This window comes from Hyperolius riggenbachi, chromosome 1 (genome assembly GCF_040937935.1).
Source record: "Hyperolius riggenbachi isolate aHypRig1 chromosome 1, aHypRig1.pri, whole genome shotgun sequence".
Lineage (NCBI taxonomy): Eukaryota > Metazoa > Chordata > Amphibia > Anura > Hyperoliidae > Hyperolius > Hyperolius riggenbachi.
Genome location: NC_090646.1, coordinates 650,044,194 through 650,059,030, shown reverse-complemented (window position 1 = coordinate 650,059,030; position 14,837 = coordinate 650,044,194). Strand labels below are relative to the sequence as shown.

General features: G+C 44.6%; 1 protein-coding gene across 3 annotated transcripts in view; it reads right to left on the bottom strand.

The window, feature by feature from the left end:
* LOXHD1 (lipoxygenase homology PLAT domains 1) overlaps positions 1 to 14,837 on the bottom strand; it is a 275,680-nt gene that overhangs the window by 15,418 nt on the left and 245,425 nt on the right. For all 3 annotated transcript variants that reach the window (XM_068251570.1, XM_068251579.1, XM_068251585.1), the window contains 4 exons: positions 13,603 to 13,730; positions 10,064 to 10,181; positions 8,594 to 8,771; positions 3,824 to 4,009 (listed from right to left, as the gene is read on the bottom strand). In XM_068251570.1, the coding sequence (XP_068107671.1) occupies positions 3,824 to 4,009; positions 8,594 to 8,771; positions 10,064 to 10,181; positions 13,603 to 13,730 (610 nt within the window). The remainder of the gene's footprint in view (positions 1 to 3,823; positions 4,010 to 8,593; positions 8,772 to 10,063; positions 10,182 to 13,602; positions 13,731 to 14,837) is intronic.

Sequence of the window (14,837 nt, the reverse complement as noted above, 5' to 3'; positions counted from 1 at the left end):
TTATCAATCGAGCCGCTGATGGCTCGATTGATAATATCCGACGTGTCTGATCACCGCGGCGGATCGATTCCGCGCTCCATCCCCGTGGGCGGACAATGCAAAAATCGAAGCGCTGATAAGGAAGTGCCCACAGGGACGAGCGGGAATCGATCCACGCGGACGAACGGGGACGCGCCGGCATCGAGCCGCTGGCTTGATACCGGCGCATTATCGAGCCGTGTATGCCCGGCTTAAGTCTAATGTCCTACCATATTATTATTATTATGTATTTATATAGCACTGACATCTTCTGCAGCACATTACAAAGTACATAGTCATGTCACTGACTGTCCTCAGAGGAGCTCACAATCTAATCCTACCATAGTCATAGACTATCCTACCATATTATGAATATTATTATTATTACTACCATGTATTTATATAGCACTGACATCTGCAGCACTTTACAGAGTGCCACTGCAGTCCCACTTCTCTGACTAAAGATGGGCAAACGGACTAATTAATTCATAAATTAATATTGTGAAAAAATAAGCAATTTATTACATTATTATCACTACAGTTCCGGTTTAATAGTAACAAATTAAGAGAGTCTAGTATAGCGGTGGTGTTTTGTTTATAACAGATGTTAATGACAGGAAAAATACACTAATTCGTATCAAAAAAACAATAGAAAGGAAACGCAACAGTAAAAAAAGAAAAAACAAGACAGAAGATGCTGTAATGCTTTCTGGCCAAACTCTCACATCACGAATGAAAAAGCTGCCGTTATTTATAGAAGCCACCAGACTCCATATGCAAATCAGCCTTATCCCTGCTGGGAATGCTGGGATAACCAGCAGCGGCTCCTCCATGTTATCTGCGGCCTCCTCCTCCTTATCACATAAACACACTCAGGCTGGATAAGACATTGCTGATCCCAGAGCAGGGCACACGGCACACACAGCCAACACCTTCAACCGTTACCATTGTTCAGACCACAGTGCTGATCCCAGAGCAGGACACACGGCACACACAGCCAACACCTCCAGCTTGTTCCCATTGTTCAGACCACAGTGCTGATCCCAGAGCAGAGCACACGGCACACACAGCCAACACCTTCAGCTTGTTCCCATTGTTCAGACCACAGTGCTGATCCCAGAGCAGGACACACGGCACGCAAAGCCACCGCCTTCAACTTGTTCCCATTGTTCAGACCACAGTGCTGATCCCAGAGCAGGGCACACGGCACACACAGCCAACACCTTCAACTCGTTACCATTGTTCAGACCACAGTGCTGAACCCAGAGCAGGACACACGGCACACAAAGCCACCGCCTTCAACTTGTTCCCATTGTTCAGACCACAGGGCTAATCCCAGAGCAGGGCACACGGCACACACAGCCAACACCTTCAACTCGTTACCATTGTTCAGACCACAGTGCTGATCCCAGAGCAGGGCACACGGCACACACAGCCAACACCTTCAACTTGTTCCCATTGTTCAGACCACAGCGCTGATCCCAGAGCAGGGCACACGGCACACACAGCCAACACCTTCAACTCGTTACCATTGTTCAGACCACAGTGCTGATCCCAGAGCAGGGCACACGGCACACACAGCCCACGCCTTCAACTTGTTCCCATTGTTCAGACCACAGTGCTGATCCCAGAGCAGGGCACACGGCACACACAGCCAACACCTTCAACTTGTTCCCATTGTTGAGATCATAGTGCTGATCCTAGAGCAGGGCACACGGCACACACAGCCAACACCTTCAACTTGTTCCCATTGTTCAGACCACAGTGCTGATCCCAGAGCAGGGCACGCGGCGCACACAGCCACCACTGTGAACTTGTTCCCATTGTTCAGACAACAGGGCTAATCCCAGAGCAGGGCACACAGCGCACAAAGCCACCGCCTTCAACATGTTAGCATTGTTCAGACCACAGTGCTGATCCCAGAGCAGGGCACGCGGCACACAAAGCCACCGCCTTCTACTTGTTTCCATTATTCAGACCTTTCTGTGTACTGATGTCCTCGCCTTTCAGCATAAAACGACACTTTATGAATGATACACGGAGATGAGTCACAAAATAGAAGTATGGCGCTATTGTACGGCACCTTATAATATACCGTTACCTTGGCAGACCTCCGACACTGAGGGCCGGTGTGAGGTGGGATATTGACAAAAGACACAATGAATGCGCCAGCTGTTGGTAATCTTCAGAGTGTAAAAGCACGCTTCATGTATGATCTATACAATGACATGAAGATAAGGCCTAACGGTGCCTATTCATCTCGCAATCTGTGGGCAGACCAAGAGACAGATCTCTCTCTAATCGAATCTGATCTGATCACAAAGAGAGATCTGTTGTCTGCCCATACATGGCAGGCCGATTCCCAATCAATATCAGCATGAAATATCTCAGGAATTGGCCTTGTAATGCCGCTCGGCAGCAGTCCCCCGAATGTTGATGTATGGTCTCATATGACTGATACAATCTTTCAGTGCCCCAGAACCTAAAATATTTGAACTATAAAACATTTTTTTTAATCTACCCTGCAACCAGAACGAGGCTCCCTTTGCTGAATCTGTCATTTAGTTTGGCACTGTTATTGGCCTGAGGAAGCGGGCTCTGACCCGCGAAACGCGTTGCCTGTGCTACTAATAAAAACCTTTGTAAAATACAAAGATTTTTTTCGTCACTGAGGTAAGCTACCTCAAATTTATTTCCCGTTTTTAAACTGCTTTTAGATGCTTTTATTACACCAGGGCGCCTCTTATACCCTTATTCTGCAACCGGAAGCTTTTTTTCTGCAAGGAAAGAGTTTTATGGCTATGATTCTGTATCAGTTAGGTTTACACTATAGTCCAAGACTCACTTGCATGTTTGAATGTTAACTCTTTCAGGCAGAAAAAGAAGAAAAGGAACACAGATGAGTTATTTGTGTGCTTAGCACTGTACATATGTCTACCTCATTGTGTCACATGTCCCTTTGGGTACCCTTTAAGAAGCGACCATTGCACCAATTGCCTCGTGCATAAAACTCAGTGGAGATGGGAATCACATAGTGACTTCTCAAAATATCATTGCAGATCAGACACAGGAACAATGAGAGACCTTTTTTCTTAAAGTGGAAAAAAAACTCTAACATATCATTCAATAAAAATGTGTTTTCCTCCTTTTTATTACCCATACAGTTAACATCATATTTGCTTTTGTGCACAAGTTGTATTGTCTGCCTACAAATTAAAAATTCTTGAAGTACGGTTATCTGCTCTAAAAGCTGACAATGCATTTTATTGCATAGCTGCTTTATGTATATATATTAAAATCTATCTAGTGATCACTTCTCAGCTCTTTCTGCTTCTCAGCTCAGGACAGCTCAGTTTTGGCAGTTTTCTAATGTTTACTAAATGTATCTGACAAAGGATTGTAAACAAAAAATAAAGTTATCAACTCTTTGGATGCAATCAGAAGCTGCAAGGAGTTTTCCAATGAAGTGCTGTGTTTAATTGTTTGAATGCTGTTCTGCTACATTTTTTTTTTTTGTGGTAGTATATTTTATGCTGTAAATAATCTTTAGAGTAAAGAGGAAATGCTGAGTTTCAGACCAATTTACTAAATGTTCAACTGAGAACGGAGTTCAACTTTTTTATGCCACAACATCACAGAGATTGGATAAATGACTCTCTCTCTCTCAGTTTTGCCCGTGCAGACTGTCACTTCTTAGGATTATAAAACTTGACCCTACAGTTGGCCATTCTAATAACCAATACAAGGTAGCCCAAGGGTTCACCTGAGTTTGTTTTTCTTGTACATCTTGAAGACTGCTACTCACCGGAGTTGTCATGCCAGATGCGCACTTTGCTGAGGTCGCCCAGGCTCAACATGTCCGTAAAGCGGAAAGAGTCCATCTGATTCCTCTCGAACTTGTTGGTGTTGTTGGACTGCTTCAGGGCGAGTGTGCCGCTATCTCCATTCTCCCCAAAGATGATCATGAACACGTTGGCATCAGTACCGGCCCCTGCCAAGAGTAAGACAGTCCTTTACAATCTGAGACAAAACCTCTGGTTCAAAGAGAAGAGATGGAGCAATCCGAGCTATTCTAACATTATTCACTCAAGTAAAGGGGACCTTCTAGAGAAAACCACAAACATGCACAGGTGATCTAGTTAGTGTCTCGGCTAACTATCTCTGTGGATTTCCACAAAGCATGCACTGTTGGTGGTACTTGAAGACAGGGTTGGGAAGCCCTGCTCTAGATCACTGTGGCCGATTTACCAAAATAGGTGTAGAAAAAAATGGAAGAAAAGTAAATCTGTTTAAAGTGAATCTCCAGACTAAAAATCTACTCAGCAGCACTGAAAAGGCTTAGTGTTTCTTTAACCTTTCTGGCGGTAAGCTCGAGCTGAGCTCGGGCTATGCCACGCAGGAGGATTTCTCAGGCCCTGCTTGGCCGATTTGCATAATTTTTTTTTGGTACACACAGCTAGCACTTTGCTAGCTGTGTGTACTGCCCGATCACCACCACTCCGCGCCAATTCGCCGCTAGGGGTGGATCGGGACTCCCTTTGACGTCACGACGTCAGTGACGTCATCCCGCCCGTCGCCATGGCGAGGGGAAGCACTAATGGAAATCCTGTTCAGAATGGGATTTCTGGGCGGGCTTGATCGTGATCGAAGAGGGTGGGGGGATTGCCACTGCACAGCGGCTGTCATGTAGCTAGCGCTAGGATAGCTACATGATTTATAAAAAATAAAAAAATAGTGCTGCGCTGCCCCCTGGCGGTTTTAATTGACCGCCAGGAGGGTTAACAGATTCACAGCATCAGAACTTTGTTTTTCTTACATAAGCCTCATTTTTAGCTGCACAGAAGCTAAGCTCCGCCCCATCAAAGAAAACTGCCCGGGCATTTTTCCCCTGATGCTGTGCAAAGCATGATGGGATTTCTGATGTTGTTGTTCTGGTTGCCTAGCAACTGGGAGGGGTGATCAGGACACAGGACAGTTGGAACTGTGTCTCATGCTCCCTGTCACCTCCTTTTAACCAAAAAGATGGCTGCCCTCATGAAATCACAAATCTTTGCCTGTTCTTTTAAAACAGGGTGGGTAAGAGATTATATTACCTATCTATTTTAATTAACATATTTAATGTAACTTAATGACAGTATGTTTGTTTAGGCCGAAGTTCCTCTTTAAGTAAATATCTGAAAACTGATTGGCTGCTCTGAGTCAGCTCTGCTCTTACTCTATACATTGTTATATATCCACACGACTGTTCAGTCATATTGTGCCGTGAATTTTACATGACCAGGTATGAACACCTATGTTGGTTTTTGGTTGATGTACCTGGGTATGAGGTTCTGGCTCTCTTATGCAGGTCTTACCACAGTATGGAGGACTTCAAAGTCACCATTTCTGAACACAATGGGCCTGATTCACAAAGCGGTGCAAACTTTTTCGCGGAATCGCGGCAAATTGCGCGCGCAAAAGTCCGCAAAAAAGTTTGCACCACTTTGTGAATCAGGCCCAATGTATCAGAAAAGAATGGTAGTACCAGCTACAGTATAATCTTGTTATAGTAAACTCAGGTATAGTGAACTAAATGTCCAAATATAAGTATATGGGAGTAAGCCCTGGTATATTAACTAGTGTTGGGCCGAACAGTTCGCCTGGCGAACCTCTCTGGGCCTCTTACTACTTCCGGGTCACAATGACCCGGAGTAGTACGCCTGCGCTGCCCGGCCGAGCGCGTCCTAGATCGCGCTCCTGTTGCCGGGCACTCTCTGCGCATGAGCGTGACGTCACTCATGACGTCACGCACATACGCAGAGAGTGCCCGGCAACGGGAGCGCGATCTAGGACGCGCTCTGCCGGGCAGCGCAGGCGTACTACTCCGGGTCATTGCGACCCGGAAGTAGTAAGAGGCCCATGGATTTAGAGATGTTCGCCGGCGAACGGTTCGGGAACCGTTCGCCACATCTCTAATATTAACCACTTCGGCCCTCAGTCGTTTTCACTTTATGCATCCGAGCAATGTTCACCTCCCATTCATTAGCCTATAACTTTATCACTACTTATCACAATGAACTGATCTATATCTTTTTTTTCCGCCACCAATTAGGCTTTCTTTGGGTGGTACATTTTTCTAAGAGCTACCTTACTGTAAATGCATTTTAACAATAAGAATAAGAAAAAAAAACGGAAAAATTTCATCATTTCTCAGTTTTCGGCCATTATAGTTTTAAAATAATACATGCCTCCATAATTAAAACCCACGTATTATATTTGTTCATTTGTCCCGGTTATTACACCGTTTAAATTATGTCCCTATCACAATGTATGGCGACAATATTTTATTTTGAAATAAAAGTGCATTTTTTCTGTTTTGCATCCATCACTATTTACAAGCTTATAATAAAAAAATAGAAATATTTAATCTTTACATAGATATTTAAAAAGTTTAGACCCTTAGGTAAATATTTATGTGTTTTTTTTTTTTCATTGTAATGGTTTTTTTTTTATTATTATTAAACATTTTATTTGGGTATTTTTGGGAGGGTGGGATGTAAATAGTAATTTTTTTAATTTAAATATATGTTTATTATTTTTTTTTTCTATGTAGATGTAGTTTTACTTTTTGGCCACAAGATGGCAACCTTAGGTTTTTTTACATAACGTCACTCTAAGCGTAACATGTACGCTTAGAGGGATGTAGTGGGACGTAGGAGGCAGAAAAAGCAAGGCTTCCGAGAGAAGCTGTCGCTTTTTCTGCGGGAGAGAGGAATCAGTGATCGGGCACCATGGCCCGATTCATTGATTCCTGGGCTAATGATCCGCAGCCGGGAGCGTGAATGCACGTCCAGGAGGACATAGAGGTTAATATAACTTTGGTTATAGTGAACCTGTTTTTTTTTCATGCTCCTGTGGCATTCTCTATCCAGCTATAGTGGAAAGTGGTTGGGCGCATGCGTCAGTCAGAGACCAATGAGCCGTGGTTGTGAGGTGAGTAGGTTGATAGCCACTTGTAGCTTGCTCACTATCTGCATGTTACTCTGGGTTAACATAGACTACCTCAAAAGCACCATCCGGTGCATGGACTATAGACCGCAAGCTGCATCTACTGGTGAGATCTATGCTTCCTGTGTAAGCTGCTGCCTTATTACTGATTGCCTATCATCTGTGACTTGCTTGTGCATGGCTTCAATACTGCAGTATCATCCAGACTGCCTAGAAATGTGGACAGAGGAGCACAATATTAGTACTGTGCACACTATTAGTACTGCATGCAGCCTTGAAGAGGAACTCCAGTAAAAAATAATGTAATAAAAAGTGCTTCATTTTTACAATAATTATGTATAAATGATTTAGTCAGTGTTTGCTCACTGTAAAATATTTCCTCTCCCCGATTTACATTCTAACATTTATTACATGGTGACATTGTTACTGTGGGCAGGTTATGTAGCTGCTCCTAGCTGTTTTGGCCGTTAGAGACAGCTCTAAGCAGCTAGTTCCTGTCTGTGAACATTGTTACATTGTGGCAGTTTGCCAGGAGCACCGCGGTCCTCAGAGCTTCTTGTGGGAGGGGTTTCACCACAATATCAGTCATACAGCGCCCCCTGATGGTCTGTTTGTGAAAAGCAATATATTTCTCATGTAAAAGGGGGTATCAGCTACTGATTGGGATAAAGTTAAATTCTTGGTTGGAGTTCCTCTTTATCTGGTGAGACCTATTCTTCCTGTGCAAGCTGTTGCGTGATTATTGCATGCAAATTGAGCAATGTGATCTGTGATCTAGTTTAGACGCTCTCTCTGAGATTGCTTGCTGAAGCACTGAAAAGACTGACTGACTGACTTAAGATCCAGTACTATAGTATACTTTATGTGCTTGAGTATGACAACTTCTGATATAGTAAACTTCTGATATAGTGAACTACTTGACCTGGTCCCTTTCAGTGTACTATAAAGGGATACTACTGTAATAGAAAGTTTTACACAACACAAAGCAACATGGTAAGAGCTTTGTGTGCCATTATTGATATGTGGTACCGGCTCAGTGTTAAAATTAGGAAGAGGGTTACTTTGGAATTGTAACCCTGATAGGTTACAGGGGCAATTGCTAGGATGTGGAGGGTGCAGGGTATATTTTTGTTGTTGTTGGAGGTAGGAATGATCAATAAGATGCAAATATTTCTGAGCTCATGCAGTATGCAAATTTGTATGCAAATCTATGCCGCTTGAAAATGAACAAATCAAGTCCCACCAAGGTTTAAATTCATTGGTCCATTTTGTATATATTTGCATAAAAATTTACATAATCATGCATGAACTCGGAAATATTTACATATTATTGATCATCCCTAGTTTGGGGGAGGTACAGAGATAGAACCACGTGTGGCCCCTTGCAGAGCAGTGATAGTTACAGCTGCATTCTGCTGCCATTATATAAGTAAGTATAGCTGGGAGTCAGCTGGGAAACATTGCTATTCTGCATCAATGGGTTTTGCATCTCTATTAGGATTAACAGACGGAGTCACCCTGGAGCCCACGCCCAGGTATGAAATTTGGAAAATGAGTTTCTAACATCCTGTTGCCACCCGAGACCCACCCATGCAGTCGCTGGTCTTCACTTGTATGACATAGGTGGTGGTCTCCACCATCTCCTCTTCATCCACCACAGCTGCTAGCTCACAGGACAGCTGCCTCTTCTCCCCTTTGGTCTTGGACAACCAGTCATCGTAGGTGAAGGTAGTCTCTTCTTCCGTGGTCATGTTCTTCAGTATGATCTGCCCAGAACAGAGGACAAGTGTCAATACCTCCTTTCAAAACAGAACTCTAAAGGTTGCCATACATCTAGTTATTCTGAGGAGGAGACCGGGAGTCGCAACAGCGGACAGGTGCGCTTTACGCTGCACGGGCACTGGGGGGGAGGGGGGGAGAGGGGATATTTACACATGGAATCTTGACTTTGGGTTATCTTTGTAAGTTATGCGAAATACATTTGTGAGCTTGCATGCAAAAAATAATTTGCACCAAAAGGAATGACGTCAATGGTCATTAAGAAAAAACACATTTTCATATAGCTGAGTATATGCAAACAATAATCGGCATGCGTGCAAAAATTAATTTTCACCAAATGCACTGAAGTCAATGGGCGCAAGAAAAGACATTTTCACACAGAAGTATATTTTGCGAAATTACGAGTCAATGCAACATTTTGCATTCTATATTATGATTACATGCAAAATTATTTATGCAATTCTTAGAAATTTTGTATAACGATTTTGCATCATAATTGCAAAATTTCGCTTTGATACCACTACTATGTGAAATTCGAGCTCATCACTATTTATTTCCTTTACACAGTGCTACCACTAGTGGGCACTATAAGCTAATGCCCCCTTGTGAGTACTGTATGTACTAGATACCGTCTTTCCTCGAATATAAGACACTGTCTTATATTCTTTTTGGGGAGAAAATTAGTGCTAGGGCTTATTTTCGGGGGTGGGAGGGGCTAGACGCTGTGTGTATGGGGAGGCTCTTACCGCAACTCCCTTGTGGCTGCGTCCCCCTCCGTTTCTAGTAATTCCTCCGGTGGCGGCGGCATTGTAATTAATCTGTGAGGGCGCCCTTTGACCCTCACGCAGTACGCTAGGTCGGGCTCTGCGCTGGCGCTCTCTACCCTGTCATCATGTACGCCCGGCTGATGTGTCCCAGGCGCACATTGAATCAATGTGCACCTGGGACGCATCAGCCGGGTGCACATGATGACAGGAAGAGAGCGCCAGCGCAGAGCCCGACCTAGCGTACTGCGTGAGGGTCAAAGGGCGCCCTCACAGATTAATTACAATGCCGCCGCCACCGGAGGAATTACTAGAAACGGAGGGGGACGCAGCCACAAGGGAGGTGCGGTAGGAGATCACACACCTCCCCATACACAAAGCGTCCCCCCAGCTAGGTCTTAATTTCGGAGTAGGGCTTATATTTCAAGCACGCTTGAAATATAAGGTAGGCCTTACTTTCGGGTTAGGTCTAACTTTAGGGGAAACACGGTATATCTGTACAGTGTATATCATACCTTTTCAAGATACCATTCAGGACGGCTTCCCTTTCCATCTATCCAGATCCTCATCTTCCTGAATGGCGCAATATCAGCAATTTCCATTATAAACGTATCTTTCTGGCCTCTCTCAAACCTGCAGCGGGCAAACACAAAGACACCTTTTAAAGAGGACCTGCCACGCCATCATTTATCCTACTGTGTGACCGTGGTATGTATGTACATATACAGCATACGTATTCTACACACTGAAAGAGGCTACATTTGTTACCTTCAAAATGTTTCAGGTTATTCCACTACCGTCTGTTTTGAGTCTTACGCACAATGAGTAGGGTGTGATGCATTGCATGTCATGTATTGCATTCTGCTTTAGGCTTGGTTTACTAAACCGTGATAACTCATAGCACGGGCGCACTAGCGTTTTTGCGCGCAATCACGAATATAATTCACGATTGCGCACAAACATGTGCGCCAAAAACGCTACCGCGGCCGTGCTATGAGTTATCATGGTTTAGTGAATCAAGCGCATCATGTGGTAAGACTTTACGCATGGAGTTCTGCTTAAAGTGGATCCAAGGTGAACTTTTACACATTGCATGATTGTGTTCCTTTCCTGTTGTTTATAGGGCATTCCTCAAGCCAAATACCTTTTTGTTTTTGTTTTAATACTCAAATTCCCTATAAACTAAACAAGCCATGCCCACAGGTTTTCAGAGAGCCTTGGCAGTAGCAAGGGCTTAAGGGAGCTCAGTGTGGGCAGAAGAAGGGGGAGGTGTTACTAGCCATTGATTTCAGAGGAAGAGGGGAGGAGGGAGGATTAGTGTTTTTTTCACAGGCTGAGTGCTCAAGATACAGATAAGCCTGCCTCTGTGTAATGTTTACAAACAACATGGCTGCCCTCATGGTATCACAGAAAGAAATAATCCTATTCTATTAAAGCTGTATGCAGATAGATTTGCTGTGTAAACCATCTAAACTTTAGATAAGATATATAGACAAGTTACTTGTTATAGTAAGTTTTTCATCTCGGATCCGCTTTAACGCAGTTTATCACATCACCACCCTATGGCCCTTAATCAACTCACTTTTTTTCTTAAAGGATACATCCAGGCTCCCAAAAAAAAACCAAAATCCACTTACCTTGGGCTTCCTCCAGCCCCTGGCAGCCCTCCTGTGCCCTCGCCGCAGCTCCGGTGGCTCCCGGTCCCCTCTGCTGCAGAAGCCGACCTCGCCAGGTCGGGTTGCGGGTCTCTTCTGCACTCCACTGCGCGGGTCACGTGGTCCGGCCGACGTCATCAGGACGGTACTGCGCTGGAGCAGAACTACTATGCAGTACAATCCTGATGACGTCGGCCGGACCACGTGACCTGCACGGTGGAGCGCAGAAGAGACCCAGTACCCGACCTGGCGAGGTCGACTTCTGCAGCAGAGGGGACCGGGAGCCACCGGAGCTGCGGCGAGGGCACAGGAGGGATGCCAGGGGCTGGAGGAAGCCCCAGGTAAGTGGGTTTTGTTTTTTTGGGAGCCTGGTCCTTCCCTTTAAATTTTCTCCTAAGAGATAATTTTTCATTTTCTTTTTAAAATCACTTTTCAGCACTCTGTAATTGAAAAAGTACCACCAAGTAAGTAAAAAGTACTGCCAAAATTTTATCATTTTTAAAAAAATATTTTTTCCTTGCTGGCGGCTTAAAAGGCCTTTTATTAATAAGGTGCAAAAATATCACCTAGAAGAAAACTTGGACAAAAAGTGAGTTGCGTAAGGCCCTATGGGTCTCTCTGTATGAAAACAAATGCAGCCTCTGCTTTCACTGCCTGCGCTCACTGCAGACTCACACATGAGCGGAGTAACGCTTAAAGCTGTCTCCACCAGCCTTACAGCAAAATGACAGCAGCCCTAAAAACCCAAGTTCAGTCACTGCTTGTTTTATGCATATATCATTGTAGAAATATGCTTAAAGAGGAACTCCAGCCTAAACAAACACTGTCATTAAGTTACATTAGTTATGTTAATTAAAATAGATAGGTAATATAATCTCTTACCCACACTGTTTTAAAAGAACAGGCAAATGTTTGATTTCATGAAGGCAGCCATCTTTTTGGGTGAAAGGAGGTGACAGGGAGCATGAGACATTGTTCCAACTGTCCTGTGTGCTGATCACCCCTCCCAGTTGCTAGGCAACATTAATAACAACATAGGAAATCCCATCATGCTTTTCACAGCATCTGTAAAAACCGCCCGGCAGCATTCTTTGATAGGTGGAGCTTAGCTAAAAATGCAGCTAAAAATGATGCTTTGGTAAGAAAAACAAAGTTCTGATGCTGTGAAACTGTTAAAGAAACACCAAGCCTTTTCAGTTCTGCTGAGTAGATTTTTAGTCTGAAAGTTCAATTTAAAAAGCATTGCAACAACTACTGCTGTTAATGAAAAAAAAATAAAAAATACCTGCAGCACCAATTCACAGATTTTGTAACACTTCTCAGTGACTTATATCTGCTTGCTCATGCCCCTCCTCCTAAATTAGTCTTAGGGCTCGTTTCCACTATTGCGGTGCAGAATCGCCTGGATTCCACCGCTGATGAAATAGCATGCGGATGCGATTTTTTTTCGGCAAATTCGCATGCGAATTCGCATAGGTGAGGGTATATGCGAATTTAACCATGTCACTGCCTGTTTGAAGTTACATTGGTACCTATGCGAATTCGCATGAAAATTCGCATACCATAGCCGCATGCGAATTCCCTATTAAATACATTAGCGGCGATTCGCATGCATTCCACTCGCAGGCAAATTCGTTGGCTCTTTTGTGCGTTTTTTAAACGCTGAAAAAACCGCACCTCAACAACGCTACAGTGGAAACAGGCCCACCCACTTGCATTACATGTGCGAATCTGCATGCGTTGGACGCATGCAGATTCGCGATAGTGGAAACGAGCCCTTAACCACCCTGGCGTTCTATTAAGATCGCCAGGGCAGCTGCGGGAGGGTTTTTTTTAAATAAAAAAAAAAATATTTCATGCAGCCAACTGAAAGTTGGCTGCATGAAAGCCCACTAGAGGGCGCTCCGGAGGCGTTCTTCCGATCGCCTCCGGCGCCCAGAATAAACAAGGAAGGCCGCAATGAGCGGCCTTCCTTGTTTTGCTTACATCGTCGCCATAGCGACGAGCGGAGTGACGTCATGGACGTCAGCCGACGTACTGACGTCAGCCGCCTCCGATCCAGCCCTTAGCGCTGGCCAGAACTTTTTGTTCCGGCTACGCTGGGCTCAGGCGGCTGGGGGGACCCTCTTTTGCCGCTGCTCGCGGTGGATCGCCGCAGAGCGGCGGCGATCAGGCAGCACACGCGGCTGGCAAAGTGCCGGCTGCGTGTGCTGCTTTTTATTTCACTAAAATCGGCCCAGCAGGGCCTGAGCGGCAGCCTCCGGCGGTGATGGACGAGCTGAGCTCGTCCATACCGTCCGGCTGGTTAAACATTCTTGCTTTAGTCACATGGGCACATAGGGGCGGAGCATGGGCCATGCTCCTCCCTGCTGACTGACAGCCTGAGGAAAGGGCGTTACCTGTCTCCACATTTTGGCAAAAGCAATTCCTCGGTGCTCCCGCTGGCCCCGTAGACTATCATGTAGATATTGGCATCTGTGCCGCCGTTGGCCACATCTCCGGTTACCACGGTAACTTCATGGAGAACCTACAAGAGACGACTGCTGGTGAAGTTTCCATGCCGCGTACAATATGAAAGCTGCAGATCAGGTGTGGTTATTTATAGGTATTTTGTAAAACATTATCATCAATTCACTATGCTTGGCAAACAGGAAAATAAACTACCTACTCCAAGCGCTCATAGATCCTCAGCGACAACTTCCGCTTGCTCACGCCCAGTCAGTACTATATACCGGTACTTCCTCGATTAGTTGCGCAAGCATATGAAGGCGAGAGTGTGATTGCTCTGTCCACTGAAGCCAAAGCTTCTTGATTTTTATTATTAGGAGTATCCCCCTATATACACTACCGATTAAAGTGGACCTGTACTCTTGTACAAGACAGAAGGAAAACAGAGAAATGCACCCTGTATGTTTTTAGAGAGAAGAGCCTGTCTAATTCCCCCTCATCTGTGACTAATCACCACTGTAATTTGATCTCTCAGTTGTGTTAGCTCAAGAATCTCGGCAGTCCGTGGCAGTGTAGTTAATCTTGAAACACAGGATATTAAACCTATTTTCTGCTTTCATGAAAGCAGGAAGTAGACACACTGTAGATTTATTGCAGGATTTGTATCAGCTGTAACAAAGGAATATTTTCCTTTAAAAGTCATTATGCTGTTACTTATCTTTTAGAGCAGAGAAGAAGTTCTGAGTTCAGGTCCACTTTAAAATGATAATTGTCAGCCCTGATTATATTTGTAACCCCGTTACAGGTCAGAGACAGTGTGGGTGTTTTTGTCTTTATCAAAAGTTTTAAATACTTGGTGTGGGTGTTTTTTTTTTTTTATTATTATACTTGATTCACCTCTGTTCTCATTGAGGATTATCTACTTAGAGCCCTTTTCCGCTGCTGCTTGCGAAGTGGGAAATGAGCACTGTAATTTACATGCAAACTGCGGTGCTTTAGCGATTGGCAAAACGGCTGCATTTCGCTTTTTGAAGCAGATCACAGCTGGTGGGGAAGGGCCCTGACTGTGTTACTAAAGGAATCAGGAAACACAGAGCTTTCCCCTCCCCCATAATAACAGACATCTCCAATGGGCTGGGGACAGGTCTGAAGCAGGGACCTACCTAGAAGTCACTGGGCCTCCCAT